Genomic DNA, 17,165 nt, shown 5'->3' on the forward strand with positions numbered 1-17,165 from the left:
CTCGACGGATTTACTAGTGTGTAGTCAAGTCCATGGTTTTGTATTATCTGTCACAGGTTCAAGAGTATTTTTCGTATAATTGTCTTCTAATTGAAGTATGGATGATTGAAAGTATTTATTCCCAAGGACAAGACGGAGTGAGTTCTCTTGAGTCTTGATCAAGAAAGCTAAACACGCACGGCACGTATGATTATTATAAGGTTCTATTCCCTCACGCACAGCAACTGCATGCTCTTACTACGAACATGTGCTATTGTGTTCAAACATAAACAACAGCAGACGACCGAAGATTTTAGAAGACACGAAGAGGATTCGGAAGAAATACATAGACGGCTGTCCTTCTCTTCAAGAAGTTGTCTATAAAAGAAAACCTCAAGAGGACAAAAGCATCAGCTGACAGCTGATCAGTCACCTACCAACACCTTTCCCCTGGGGCTGCTATTGACTAGAAAGAGCTCCTTTAAAACTCATCTCCTAAGGCTACTATGAGCAAAGACATCCTCTAATCACCCACTCCTGCGGCTGCACTGAAAGAAGGAGTCATTCACACCACATAAAGGAAAATTGAACCTTTTCCGAGGTCACTTTCGTGCGCCAAGGACTTATTTTAACTCTAGAAAAATTTTGTTTTATAAGGAAATTTTGTAAACTTTTTTATAAGAATTTAATTTTATAGTAATATCAAAAAGGTTTAAAAGATGAGCGGAATCCATTACCATATTACACTGTAGGGATTATGTATGGATTAGAAACATTAGCATCAATCAAAAATGATGAAAAATGGCTGAAGTTTTGAAATGTTGATGTGGAGAAGAATTGAGGGAATAAAAGCTGGGTCTAGCGGAAAACGAATGAGAGGGTCTTAGAAATGGTGAGATGAAACAGAACACTTTAAGTATTATTAACAAGAGAAAAAGAAACTGTTTGGGACATTACCTAAGAATAAACTGTATCACGATAGATATGGTAGAGGGTATGGTGACAAGAAAGAGAAAAAATTAAATGAAATCTTTAAGTTTTACGTTTCATGGTCATGCCGGCTAGGCTAGAGATGATGATGATGAGAAATGAATGAAATGATGAAATGAAGGAAGTGTGAGCAAACGGGAGAACCCCTAGAACACTCACGCACACGGTGTTTGTCCACCACGAAGTTCACTTGGAGTGAACTGGGATCGAAACAGGGACCCCATACACCAGAGGTGAACGCTCTACCACTGAACCACCGCGGATCCCACAGGAAAGAAAGGAAGGAGCAAAGGAAACAACATTAATGGACAATATCAAAATAGAAAAGTCGTGCGTGAAGGCGAAGAGGTTAGCGAAGGACCGTGGAGCATGGAAGCTTCCCAATTGCAGCAAGTGACCTACCAATAATGGCAGAATACCTATGATGATGGTGGTGGTGGTTGAAAACTACTCGTCCGTTTTAGCAGTGTGTAGTCAAATCCATGATTTTGTATTATCCATTATAGTTTGTATTATCCGTAGTCTGCCTTCTAATTAAAATATACATGATTGAAAGTATTTATTTCCAAACAGAACACGCAGTAAGTTTTCATGAGCATTGATCAAGAAAACTAAAGACGCAGGTAAATACGAAGCTGACAGTGACTAGAATCTATTATTACATAACACTTTAGACAATGAAATAACTCATAACATAATCGAAGAAATAAAAATAAAAGAAACTAGAATTATAATCGAAATATAAAAATTAAATTTTAAAAAGAATATATTTTAAATAAGCCACCATTTTAACAATATTTGTGTATTATTTATGCTGTTCGTACATGACTCGATTAAATTTAAATAAAACCTTGAAGGTGTTGAAAGTACACGGGCTTAACACAACTAAGCGAGGTTAATGATGATGATTCAAATGGTATTGAAAGCTATCATTCACTATCAACGGAAGATAGAATGGTATTTCATGTTATGCATGAATATAGAAGTACTAAACTGCTAAAGATGGTAAAGTAGATCCAGCATGGCTTTGTGTACGGATTCGACTCCCGAAGGATGCCCAGATTCGATTGCCGGTAGCAGGTGGTCCGTAGATGCCTATCTTATATAGCCTGGATGTTGAAGGAAACGCTAAATTCTAATCCAAATAATCAACTAAACTACCTGTAATTTCTTCAAACTCACTAGACTCAGGTTTCTCCATGTTGACTGTTGATTGAAAACAGTTCCCTTTCTGTGAAGGGCAAACCACTGCTAACGGTATTAGGCTCTAATTACGCTTTTACGGTTCAGGAAATATTCGTGTCACTGAACGTAACTAAAATATAGTTACCGGCCGACTCCAGAATCACCTCTTTCGTGAAAGTACAACCTGATAGTACTAGTACAAAGTAAATACTCCTTACCTATAGAACGCAAAATATAACAGTAAAATATCTACATATTGACTAAATATTTAACATTGTAATATAAAATTTTAGGGAGCTCTAAAATATGTAATAATATTAACACAACTAACATTTACTGAATATATGGAAACATAGTATTCAACTTTAATTTTCCAATTTGGCAGATCACCAGTGCTTTCTGGATCATCATCTTCTCTCACTTGCTCAGTTTCCTGAGCGCAGAGTTCCTGAGACATTTTAGAGTACTGAGTCATAAGTAAATTTCCTCCTCAGTTTCTTGAATAACTAATGAGTGCAACATACTATCAGAATAGTGCACTAATTCGCTAGTAACAATTAACAAATTATATGGATCATTTGAATGATGCTTACAAAATATGTTACAGGCTAAATGTGGCCAATGCATTACTAAGCTTAGTAGCATTTAGTTAGATATTTCACTATTTGGATAACCATCTCTAGATTATTACACAAAATGGAACACGTCATTTAAAATATTGACAGCAATAAAGCTAAACTCATTATACTGTACTATTTCTAGCTCAGATTTCGTTTTTTGGTGTCTGAATGCACTTGAATTAGAAGTATAAAGGTAACCAAGAAATTTCTATCGCTTTTCCATTCACCACCTTCGAACATCGATATGTCATTTAAAACGTACTTGGAAGATCAAAAATAGTCCCCATCAGCATCGACAACCTTCTGTCAACGTTCTGGAAGGCTGTGGTTTCTATCGCGGTAGAACTCGGTGAGCTGTGAAGTGAAGAAGGTGAAGGTATCAAGTGCATTTTGCACTTCTACTAGGGATTTGAACTGGCGTCCTCTAAAATGATTGTCCAAGGAATACAAAAGGTAATAATCGGACGGTGCAATGTCCGGGGAGTATGGCGGATGCAATAGTGTTTCCCATCCAAGGCGTAGAATGGTGTACCTGGTCATCCTAGCCACGAGGAACTTAGTGTTGTCCTCTAATAGGAGGATCCCTATGCAATTCAGAAGTGCTGGCTCCAGAGTTTGAGTTTCTCTTGAACACGGCTCAACTGCTGACAGCAAACAGTTGCACTCATGCTCTGACCAGCTCGTAGCAGTTCCCGATGCACGATGCTGCGAGCAGTCCATCAAACACACAGGAAGATCATCCTCTGGTGCAGTGCTGGTTTCGGCTGTTTGTAACCAGTTCGTGGGATGCTAACCAATGATGACGGTGCAGTGGAGCAACGTACATGATACACTTTTCATCACATGTCAAAATCCTGTCCAAAAGTGGCTCCTTCCTCTGACAAGACAGCAATGAAACATAGGTGTATGCTCGCGTTGCCTTCTGGCTGGAGTCTAAACATGTGGGATCCATCGACCTAACTTGTAGTGATTCCCAAGTTAATGGAGGTGCTGCCGAGTGGTTTCTCCACTCACACTGAATTGTAGCCCCACTGTTTCTCACATGTCTGGCCACTGTTCGTCTCAATTGCTACCTGAAGATCTGCATTTCGTACATGTGTTGTTCTCCCAGTGCGTTTTACATCTTCGAGTGTTTCGTCGCCGTCCTTAAACTTGTTAAACCGCCATTGCACTGTCCGCGTAGTCACGACGCTCTCACCAATGGCCTGGCATATCTTTCGCTCCGCTGCAACGGCGTTTGACCCCACTTTAAACTCGTACAGCGTACACCCCCTTATGACGCTGTGTGGAGGTCCCATGTTCACTCTGTCCTTACGCAGGTCCACGGTGTAACCCAACTGCCAGAACCAGGTAGCATGTTGGATATACCCAAACCAACAACTGACTTTCGCCTTATCTCCATTCGCATTCAAGTCACGATGCGATGGCAATGGAACACATGCCTCACAAGAGTGACAGAACTTTCTTGGTAATCTCTATATATTGTAACTATTACTTTTTTCCCAAAAGGAACTATCTTTATGTATGTTCCTTGCAAAAAAAAATTCATTTGTAAATTTCAACATACGATGATTTCAAAAACCAATTAACCCACTTAATAGAACATGTCTCTGCTATCTTGGACAATCAGGTAAAATACATCACCAGATAGCAGAACTATAGAAAGGAGTGATCCAAAAGATGTAGTCTCTAGACCACACTCTCTAAAGACGAAGGAACATTAAACATGTCTGTAGGTACTCTTCCGGATTCAGCGTCGCCTTGTATTGACTCTAGAAACTAGTGCCATATTAAAGGTGTTATTAAATTTATAATTCAATGATTTTACAATGTCAAAGTAGTTGCAGTAACAAAAGTGATAAGAATAACTAGAAACATTACCAAAAACTCAACTAAGTGTTAATTTTAGAACTTTAGTCATAACGAACAGAAGCACAAAAGGAAGATTAAAGTTTCTAAAACGTATAAATACAGTGCACTGAATGGCCATGAAACATCATCATAAGTTTTATGGCGTTGGGTTATAAATGTGTAACACTAAACATTTGTACAAATAATTTCGTTCTGATTTTAATCAGAAATTTACCTGAGATTCTAATGTGGAATTTCAAGATTAAAAGTGCCAAACTTTATTAAATTGTGAAGGTGGAGCAAATATTTTTTTTTAATTCATCCATTTATTAACTTACCAGCAGAGTGTTTTTTTTTTTGCACGGAAAGGATAAGATTTGTTAAAAAATTTAAATATATATATATATATATATATTTAATCTGGTTTGTAAATATCTATTGACACAAGTTTGGTTTAGGAGCCGGGGTGGCTCAGTGGTAGAGCGTTCAACTCTGGTGCATGGGGTTTCTGGCTCGATCCCAGCTCGCACCAAATGAGCTTTGTTGGTACCAAACATCGTACGCGTGAGTTTTCTCGGGCTTCTTCCACTTTCTTCATTCTACTATTTTATATATTTCTCATCATCATCGTCTGGTTTAGCCTAAGACGGCATAAGTGTTGGACGTAAAACTGAAACACCTAATTTTATTACATTAAGAGATCGGGTTTACTCCTGCTACGTAAACATTCACCTTCGTATATCTTTTAGAATCAATTTTTGTAAAATGTTATCTTATCGTCAGCTTCAAATAAATGGGGAATATTAATTCAAAATGTCATGGTTCTCCAGCTAATATAGGAATTTCGGAGGTACGAAACGCTTTAAACAAAAGGAAACATTTTGAAGTTTCTTTTCCCCCTTGGGTGTTGAACATCTCTAAATTTCTTCTTCATATATAGCATAAGGTACAAGGAATCATTTGTCGGAAATTTCAAACGATATACGTCACATAATTTCAGAAATCTGGTGAGCAATCAAAAATAATTCAAAACCTTCTTCCCCCTTCAGGCTCGCAAAATACCTTCTTATTGGTATATATACACCTCAGGGTGCAAGAAACATATTTAAACATTTCAAGAACCAATGAGTGAGTATCTATATAGGGCCGGATCCAAGATTCTCTGAGAGGGTTCGCCAATAAGTACCAGTGCATTTGAATTAAATTTGAGTTTTTTAAATGTCTTTATATATATGTGATATGAATGAGGAATTCCTTTAGAAATGCTGTATGTCTGTTCTCGATGAATTCGTTTTCTTCAACCTTCAGAAAATTGACTTAAACTATTGATTTTGCAAAACTCACTGCTAGCTTCTCACTTTAGGTAATGTATATTTACAACGAAGGAGGGTTCATGTACACCTTTGCACCCTCTAAATCCGGCCCTGTATATATGTATATATATATATATATATATCAAAATAAATTTCGAGACACAACGTGAGAGGACAATTTTCACTAATAAAGAACAATAATGGGAAGAAAACGAAGGAAGTCGACCAAATTCTACCTTTACATTCATCTCGTTCAAATTGAGGAAAAAATTGAAAACTTAGTGAGAATCAGAATCTGTACCCTGAGTATCTCGAAATCAGAAGTCTATCAGCTAGTCTATGCCTGCACAAAATGCGTTAAGGAGATTATTATTATTTATTTATTTTATTTATTTTTACTTTAAGAATGTTACGCCCCTTCATATGTGCTACGAAGATGTTAAGTAATCAAATTTTATATGCAAAGTGTTTCTTTAATTAACTTTACTACCTTACTAGACATTACTAACGTATTTCGATAATGCTTCTTTTTTTATAGTCAACCCTAAATTCACTTATACCTCTACATGAAGCCACAAATCTGAAACTATAGGCATACCTTGCTCTATCCCAAAAACTATTGCAATACCTTAGAAACACTTGACACTACTACATAGCCACACGCTCATATCAAATTTACAAATAACTTCAGGCACTTATGGTTCCATTCCAATCATCAATATAAATACACATTATTTATTTTACATAGTAACTTTCTTCTTTCGTTCTTACAATTTCCCAAAACTTGTTCGATTATTCACAATCAACACCTTGTCCGACTATTAATCTACTCGTAACCCAACAATCTCATGATTATTGCCCAAAACCAAATTGAAAAAAACATGGCAAAAACACAACGAAAGATTAACTTTTACATTAACACTTTCGCTCCTGCCATATATAGCTAAACAGATTCCAGCTCCCTGTCGGTTTAGTTCATTTCAGACGTTCAGCTCACAAACGATTAGGTGCACTGTTGGACTCATTTTGAACATACTTCATTTTAAGATATTTCATTGAAGCTAGTTTACAATGTATAAAATATTCATGCTCACCTATTGTAAATAGCTCCTATAATGTAAAACAACAATGTTCACTTTTACATGTGTTGTCCCATTTTCTCACAACTTCGTTAACCACACGTTAATCCCATGTGTCTGAACGATATTTTTAAAAGATGTTCATAATGTAGCAAAACAATGGGAATGCGACATACATGTCAAATAAGTTTAAACATTCTATCTCAAGACAGGCCTGTAGCCAGCCCAAAAATTTAGGGGGGGCCGGTAGAAGTTACGGGGCCCGACTCAATCATATTATACTTCATCACCATATTATAGTTCATTTGCAAGCCTACCGTGAAATTTTATGGGGGCCAGCTAAAGTTTAAGGGGGGCCGGCCCCCCTTGCCTCCGTGGATACGGGCCTGTCTCAAGATGAATACAAGACTATAGATATTGTTGAGTAAAACTGGTACAATATTATTTCTGACGTTTTTTAAAACAGAAACATAATATGGAAAAGCTTCAAAGCTTGTCCATCATTGTTATTACTGGATGATACTGCTTCATGTTTCGTATTTGTTCCTCAGTCATTTATAAATGAAATGAAATCTTTGAGTTTTACGTCCCACGGATATGCCGATTAGGCTAAAGGAGACGGTGATGATGAGTAATGAATGAAATGGTGCAATGAAGAAAGTGGGGGGAAACGGGAGAACCCCGAGAAAACTCACGCACACGCTGTTTGTCCACCGCAAAGTTCACTTGGCGGGGGCTGAGATCGAACCCGGAACCCCAAGCACCAGAGGTGAACGTTCTACCACTTTAAAAAAACTTCCTGGCTGTTTTGTCTAATTTAACCACTTCTCAGGACTACTAGACACGACAGGGACACGAACACAGAAACATCGAGGACAGTTAAAATTCCACCCTTGCTCTTCAGAGAGGCTCGAACTCCCAATGGGCATTACCTCACGATCATCAGCCTAACGCCTCAGACCGCTCGGCTACACTCACCGGCTACCACTGAGCTACCGCGGCCCCCTCAGTCATTTATATTATTTCATGTATTATTACAGAGACAAAGGAATCGTCTTTAACCCATAATTTTCACCTATGCTCGCCAGCGAAATACCACAAACCAAGGAAACTGGCAAAATCTTTCAAAACACGAGCTTTTCGCAATTTCATCGCTATGTCAAGCAAATAATGCTTTTTCTTTTAGCTGTGAGACTTCTGACTTTAAGACTTTAAATTCTGACTTTAAGAAAACGCTCTTTTCATATACGCTAAGAAAATTGTACCTTTTTCTACAGTAGTATTTTGAACTTAAGAATAAATCAATAATAGATTAATTGTTCCAAGTACATGCTATTAACCGTCTAAACTTTATATCGTTACAACCAATACTAATAACTCTAAAGCAATTATTCTCATGCTGTATTATATAAATGTAAAAGTTAGCCAAAATTCGTTAAAACATACATGTAGAAATGGTGGTTCGAAAATTCAGATTTGAAAAACAATATTTGTTACTGAAAATAAAAGAAAAATGAATAAATAGAGGAGGTGAAGAACGTTGAACATTAGAGTGAATTTAGGTAGCTTACAACCCTTTTAAAGACAATTTTAAGTGGTTATTTAAACGGTAGCACATTTGTACCGTGTTATGCAAAAATGAATTAAGCGCCAAACTTTGAAAATCCACGTAAATGCGACGATTGGTTCCTGATACGCATTAGAACGTTTTGCACGATCGAAAAGAGAGGAAAACCAATACCTTCCCAAAAAAAGAAACATAATATCACTTTTGATTACGGCTACATTAATGTTGGACATCAACCTTTATAAGTAATTTTCTTAAAAGTATGAAAGTGGCGCTTAGTTCGTTTTCACAGGACACGGTTCATTTGGACAATGAAGTATCAATTCTTTGTTGATTGATTAATTAGAGTTTAACGTGGCACTTCAGCGCCAGATATATATGGGAAGGGACCTAGTACTTCAAATGATATCCGAACCACTACTCGTGGTTGTGTTCGAAAGAAGCATTGCTTGGAAATTGAGCCCAGAAGCACATGCAGTTAAAAGACGTATTAATTGTTTGTAAAAACATACAGAGCCACTTATTAATTTTCCATGGTGTTCCTCTATCTATATTATAAAATTGAAAGTAACTATGTTTGTGGTTTTTAATCGCTTGAACTACTCGACCGATGTCGATCAAATTATCAACTTAAATGAAGCTTGGAAAGTGACTATATTTGTGACTTAATAACTTTTGAACCACCAAACGAAATAAATCTGGATCAAACTTTCAACATAGCTGAAGATCTGCCCTGGAACAGTTCTTGTCATTTCACTTTGACGGTAAAACTTAGGGGAGAGGGAAGGTGGATATATATATATATACAGGGTGGTAGGTAACTCCACCGACAAAATTTGGGAGGTGATTCCTTATATGAAATGAAAGGAAAAATTTATAATAAAAATGGGACGATCTGAACCGCCGAAAATTCGAAAAGTCACCTTTCGAAACGCTCTGCCTTAGAAACTACAGGACCGATTTCAAGCGGTTTAAGGAATTACAAACGAGCTAGTATGCGCACTATCCAAATATTCATGTTTTACCATCCTCCGTTATCGGTGAAACGAACGCGTTATTAGTACTTAAAGGAGTATCCCTATACTTCAATTTCCTTTTTACAGTTCGTTTGGCGATAACGGAGGATGGTAAAACATGATATTTAGATAGTGCGCATACTAGCTCGTTTGTAATTTCTTAGACCGCTTGTTATAGGTCCTATAGTTTCTAAGGCAGGGCGTTTCGAAACATAATTTTTCTAATTTTTGGCGGTTCATAACTCTGAAATGAGACGTTTTTCGACGATGTTTATAAGAACTTTTTTCTTTCATTTCATATAAGGAATCACCTCCCAAAGTTTGTCGGTGGAGTTACCTACCACCCTGTATATATATATATAAAATAAAAATGAAAGGTGACTGTCTTTCTGACTTAATAACTCTTGAAGTATCCAACCGATCTCGATCAAATTTTCAACAGAAATGAGGTTAGAATTTGAAATGTTTTCTGTAATATCACTTTGACGATGCAACTTAGGGGAAGGAGTAGATATTTAAAATGATCGAAAATTTCCAAGATTAGTGCCGAATCCATAGTTTTCGGGGTCGCTGAGATGAACAGTGACACTTTCGATCTCGATAAATCCAAATTCAGCCCCGCAACTTGGGGGAAGGTATGGGGGAGATATATCAAAATGATCGAAAATGAAAATGATCGACCAGTAGTATTGTTGAATTCATAGTTTGCGGGATCGCTGGGATGCACAGTGATATTTTCGATGGCGTTTTAATCCATGCCACTAAACACAAAAGCATCATATTTCTCGGATAAGAAACATATAACTTAAGCAAGGGCGCCGATTCCAGGGAGGCCGGGGCTCCCAAAGCTCATGTGGGCCCCCACATTGTATTTAGGAATATAAAATATTTGACATAATTTGAATGCATAATTTGTCTTAAAATCCTTATATATGCCTTCTGTATCTGAATGCCCCCCCCCCCCAATCTACAAAGAAATCGGCGCCCTTGCATATAAGATAAGGAGTTTGTATTTGGTCTAGGAATTAATTCGTGCAGGTGGACAAGAGATGGCACAACGAACGGAGCGTCCCACAGTTCCGTGTATCCACACATGTGTTGCAAACCCCTGTCATCGCGTATCGTTCGTAGTATAGGGCAGTGGATTAAAGCGTCAACAACACCAGTTTGTAGTTAAGTGAACATGGCGCAATTTGTGCCTGATAAAGTGTTTTTGCGGGGTGTCCTGCTGCATTACTTTAACATGCAGAAAAGTGCGACTGAAAGTCATCGTATTTTGCTGGAAGTGTATGGTGACCATGCTCTAGCTGAGCGAACGTGTCAGAAGTGGTTTGCACGGTTTAGAAGTGGTGATTTCGGCTTGGCAGACCAAGAGCGAGCTGGACAGCCAAAAAAATTTCAAGACGAAGAATTGACAGCATTGCTCGAGCAGGATTCGTGTCAAACGCAGGAACAACTTGCAGCAGCATTAGGCGTTGATCAAACAACAGTCTCCAAACGCTTGAAAGCCATGGAAATGATTCAAAAGATGTCACATTGGGTTCCACATGAATTGAAAGACAGAGACGTTGAAAGACGAAAAACCATTTGCGAATTGCTGCTTCAACGACAGAGCAGAAAGGGGTTTCTGCATCGAATTATTACGGGTGATGAGAAGTGGATCCATTACGAGAACCCTAAACGAAAAAAGGCCTGGGTGAAACCAGGTGAACCAGGTCCATCACAACCAAAACGAGATATTCACTGTGCAAAGGTTATGCTGTGCATATGGTGGGATATGAAAGGTGTGGTGTACTATGAGCTGCTGCAACCGGGTGAAACTATGAATGGAGAACGTTATCGACGACAATTAATGCGTTTGAAGCAAGCTCTGGCCAGAACACGACCAGAATGGGAGAACAGACATGATAAACTTATTGTTCAACATGATAACGCTCGCCCACATGTCGCAAAACCGGTCAAAACCTATTTAGAAAATGTCGGATGGGAAGTTTTACCCCACCCGCCGTATTCACCAGACGTTGCTCCTTCGGACTACTACTTGTTCGATTGCATGAACAACGATTTGATTGGACAGCGGTTTACTTCTTCAGAAGATATCGAAACATGGGTCTCTGACTGGATCGCTTCCAAGGATGAGGACTTCTTTCGCCACGGAATCCGTACATTGCCTGACAGATGGGCGAAAGTGGTGGCTAGCGATGGACAATATTTTTCTTAAGGTATTTATGTATTTTGTGTTTGTACTACAGCTTCAATGTGTGCGTACCAACCGCACGAATTAATTCCTAGACCAAATACATTTGAAATTTTTATCTTAATCCAGTGAAGCGAGTAATCGACGCTAGTACTCTATATGATATCTTGCTCTCGATAAATTATGGAGTGATAAATACTAAATTCTTAGTGATAATTTCGTCATTCTAAACCTCCATTTTTTCGTAAATTGATTGTGCTGGAAAAAATGAGACAAATGGTACAGTTTGATTGTACTAAGAAATCATACTAAGTGGATACTTTGATTGTACTAAAAAATGAGGCTAACGTTAACTTGGCAAAGGAATCTGATTGGCTCAAGAGAAAGAAATCAATATAATTCAGGGTGAGTCAAAAGTCCTTGGACACCTGCATAAGTTTGAACTGTACAAGGTAGAAACAAACAAATTACACCACTAAATTCCTGAGCTCAAGCTAGTGTTATTTGATGTGTCATACACCCCCGTCCCATTAAAAAAAGTTGATTTGAATCCAAAATGGCGGATTTCAAGATGGCGGCCATGAATGACATACACTCCAAACGTTGCGGCCCCTCATCAAACCTCTGTGCCCATCATCAATTTTTACTTTTCCCGTCGATTTTCAAACTTATGTAGGTGTCCAAGGACTCTTGATTCATCCTGTACAATCCCATACAATGATTTTTTTCGACCTAAAGAAACTACATTATTGATTCTTTGATCAACATGACATGATAAACGAAACTATGCTCCACAGATGTAGCCAAGTAACTTTCTAACATGGCTGAAAATTAATTCTTGATATCTTTTGGAGTTGTATGTTCCATTAAAATATGTTAAGAATAACTATTTGCATTAGAAATAGGCAGTAATCCATAATATTTGAAAATATTGAACTACTAATTTGTTACGAGAAGCCATTCTTCCGTATTGGATAATTTTCAATTTATGTTACTTTCATATTGAATTCGAACGGAACACTTTGTTACTACCTTGATCTTAAATATATAAATACAATTTATGTATATTGAAAAGATGTATTAATCCTATCTAAAACAAATTTCATGTACAAGTAACTGTTAAATTTCTGTCCGTGAAGAAGTTATTTAAGAATATATATTAATTATATAACATTTCATGAAAATGTTTTGAATTATATTCGTATTAAATTTTATATCTATTACTAGTTAGTTATATCGATATCTTAAATTTCGTAGCAAGAATAACAAGAACCAATGTTTAGCATGAAAGTGTATTTGACTCCTGACATTTGTTACACAAAGGAAGCAAGTTTGAAACGTATTGTACTTAATAGTTGCATAAACCGCATTGTTCCAGTTTAGTTAAATGTCAATAAAGCTATCTAACACATGAATATGTTTTCCTTTACTCAGTGTTGTTTGCAAAATTTCCATTGTAATTGGGTATAAACAATTAGCTGGTATCATTTCAAAGAGGGCAATATTAGTGTTACTAAGTTAGTACTTACAGAAGTACTCGAACTTCTAGGTTTTATTACCTTAGATGGAAGAGTGATTTACTCAAAATTAACAAGTACAATATATTCGGACAGACGCTATAGAATAAAATGAAATTCGTCTGTCTCTTAGTCCTATGTTTCAAGGTAAGAAAGAACAAAACAAGCTATGCTTTTACACCTTAGTATTAATGCTAATTTTAACATTTAAAGATTAAGACGAGATATTTCTAGATTCAACAAAAGATGTGCAGGATACTTCCCAATAATACTTTTAGATTGTTACTGTCTTCATAATATTTCCAAAATGAAACATTATCTACCACAATATTTGAAGAGTATTTTATTAAAGAAATAGAGAATTGCTAAATTATTTAGTTTGTACTTTCAATACAATTATCTTTTAAAAAAATCAGTCCTGTGATGGAGAAAAAAAATGAAGATTTATGGAAATTGTATTCAATAGTTTATTCATATGGATTGATAGCTATAACTGATTGCAAAAGTAGTAATGAATTTGGTACATTCAAAGATAACATTTTAAATTTTTATTTAATAAACAATATTTTTAATAAAATAATACAAATTATGAAATATAGTACGCGACAAAACATAACCAACTTTTTCCTTGAAGGTCAAGATCTAACAAGTAGACCTCACCACTTCGCCGTTGCGTTAGCAAAAGGAAACAACTACTGTCCTAATGTAAGGTTGAATATAAGATTTTGACAAAAATTTACCTGCTAATGAGCACTAGAAATATGGGAAAACGAAATAGAAACACGAATGTGGGAAAGCCATTTACAATATAATTTAATAGTTGCAAGACCGATATTTTTTCGAAATAGATGGAGGAACAATAGTTATGACTTCAACTATGTAAATCGAGTAAATAGGGATGTTTTTATGGCATTCCAGACCATGGCCGCCATTTTGAAATCCGCCATATTGGATCGACGTAAACTTTTCAAATGGAAAGAGAGCCATGTGAGGTATCAAACAACAATGATTTTTTCCACCAAATCTCATACACTAATTAGTTTGTCCATATCTAGAACGGTTTACAACTTACAGTTCTTTCAATGTTGAGAAATTCGTAGTTTGTAACAGATAACAGATAACTATAGTGACAATGAATATAGTTCCAGAGATAGCATTCTTACTGGACAAAATTACGGCAATGCAAGAAATGCAAATCCTCAGCATTCATAAAATGGTCAAAACAAAATTTTGCAGAGTACCATGAGCACCTAATAAACAATGAAGCGTCACAAATATCACAAAAGTTAATGCCGGGAATATTGAAAGCGTGCTTCTTCTGAACTTAGAACCATTCGATCGGCTCATCAATATACACTGATTTACAAAATGCTTATTCCTGTGAAGAGAGGAGACTGAAATTGATGGTACACAAGGTAATGCAGAGTGACAATAGTATCTATGTCATGCAGGTTTGAATGGAAATGTTCGTCCTTTATTGCATAATCACATATAGTACGCCAATGTTTTGTATTGTCTAAAATAATACATTCAAAGGTTGAAATATACCGGAGGTACCCTTTGGAATTTGTCACACTTCCACTGATTTCTCAGATGGAGCTATTGTACCTCGCACCTCTTCATTATTAAATAATTCTCAGGTATCCAGCATAAGTGAATTCCTGCTCCCTGTATTCGACCAATAGCAATTCAAATACCATTCCGCTTCGACACTAGCTTCTTGATTGTTTATCTCGTGATGTGCCTCCTCTAGAATATCCAGAGTGTATTCCATTTCGAATTCCAATTCTTCATCCGCTAGGAATCTAATTATGTCATCTGCGATTACTCTTTCCTGTTCTGATATATTTGTTATATTGTGCTTGAACCGTAATGTTTGTAACTGCTGCAGGAGGTACATAGCAATGTTTGCCTTATTTAACGCCATGGTGTGTCGTTTTTTATTCTATAAATGTTGCCTGCACACACTCTCCCTAACACACACACACACACGCACGCACCTCAGAACTACAGGCTTAATGCAATAAACGAAATAACTATTTCTCAAACACTTCCAAGTTCACGGGTAGAACTCACAGTGAGAATAATATATTTCCTGCACTCGTCTCCTTACAAAGAGTATGTCGCTGTAGAATGGTACACGATGCACGTAAGCTTCTACCTTATACCGTAGCTGCTACGACCAGGAATGCCATTGGAAACCAATATTGCTATTCTCTTCATCGTGCTCCCCAACTGCTTATGGCTTTAGTTTGAATCTACAAACGCACACACGAAGTGGCGAAGTCAGAACCACTTTATGAATGCTGAGGACTTTCATTTCTTGCATTGCCGTAATTTTGTTCTGTAAGAATGCTGTCTATGGAGCTATGTTCATTGGCACTGTAGTTATCTGTTATCTGCTAAAAACTACGAATTTTTCAACATTGAAAGAACTGTAAGTTGTAAATCGTTCTAGATATGGACAAACTAATTAGTGTATGAGATTGGGTGGAAAAAATCATTGTTGTTTGATACACCACATGGCTCTCTTTCCATTTGAAAAAGTTTACGTCGATCCAATATGGCGGATTTCAAGATGGCGGTCATGATCTGGAATGCCATAAAAATATCCCTATTAACTCGATTTACATAGTTGAAGTCATAACTATTATTCCTCCATCTATTTCGAAAAAATATCGGTCTTGCAACTATCAAATTATATTGTAGATGGCTTTCCCACATTCGTGTTTCTATTTCGTTTTCCCATATTTCTAGTGCTCATTAGCAGCTAAATTTTTTGTCAAAATCTTATATTCAACCGTACTCTAGGACAGTAGTTGTTTCCTTTTGCTAACGCAACGGCGAAGTGGTGAGGTCTACTTGTAAGAGTTTACTTGTCCCTAACATAAATTCTTCATTGTAACTAGATTCCAGCGTTGCCGCTCCAACCCAGGTAGAACTGTATAAAGCTCTCAGTATGGCTAACTCCATTACGGTTATTATAGTAGCATCGTACAGCGTTTGTTCCGTCTTGGATCTGCAACTTTTACAGCGTGATTGAAGAACGTATATTTTGGTAGCTAGGCTTTGCAATCAGCCCACATCATGTGACAATATATGGAAGCTATTTTATTCTAGTTTGTTCAACTTAAAACACAAATTACTTTGATGCTAATTATGTCGGAAAGTATGTAAATGTTATCGAATAGAGCAAATCTTTGCTCCCAAACCAAGCCTTTCCATTATGTTTATATATATATATATATATATATATATATATATATATATATATATATATATATATATATATATATATATATATATATATATATATATAAATGATGTAAAGGCAATGCTCTAAATAGAAGGGGGGGAGTATGCGGGGTATACTTCCGTAGATCTTCCACTTTGAGCACTGCATAAAGGAGTAGCAACACAGTTTAAAAACCGATATCTTTCTATCTCGAATATTTTCAGTGCGTAGCTGATGCTTGTTGTATTGCGACATTGGGTAGGCACAACCCCTCATGGACCGCCGTTGCTCCAGTGAGGCTAATTTTCTCATTACTTCAATATACATTTATTATTTTATTACCAACGTCCTAGGCACACTGGAATATCACTCCCCATGATATTAGTGAAGTCAAGCAGTCATAGGTCTGGTCAGAGGAAAGGTAGGTGTGACTATTCGTACTCACAAGACGGTGTTGGCACTGTGGCGTCCACCCAGCGTCGTGAGGACAATTGGAAGCTACTTGAAAGAAAAAAGTAGCAAACTGCAATCCAGGAAGCAAGCATTAACGGCGAGGGTAGTTTTTTTTTTTTTTTTTTTTTTGATGGATTAAAATTCGATCCTGAGTATTTTAAGT

At 36.8% G+C, this 17,165-nt stretch overlaps 1 protein-coding gene across 1 annotated transcript in view; it reads left to right on the plus strand.

Annotated features, from left to right (window-relative positions):
* Positions 1-13,304: 13,304 nt before the first annotated feature.
* LOC145683628 (uncharacterized) overlaps positions 13,305-17,165 on the plus strand; it is a 28,962-nt gene continuing 25,101 nt past the window's right edge. The window contains exon 1 of the mRNA XM_081754965.1: positions 13,305-13,461. Within this exon, the coding sequence (XP_081611091.1) occupies positions 13,426-13,461 (36 nt within the window). The 5' untranslated portion in view covers positions 13,305-13,425. The remainder of the gene's footprint in view (positions 13,462-17,165) is intronic.

Source organism: Thermobia domestica, chromosome 4 (genome assembly GCF_964235325.1).
Source record: "Thermobia domestica chromosome 4, izTheDome1.hap1.1, whole genome shotgun sequence".
Taxonomy (NCBI): Eukaryota; Metazoa; Arthropoda; class Insecta; order Zygentoma; family Lepismatidae; genus Thermobia; species Thermobia domestica.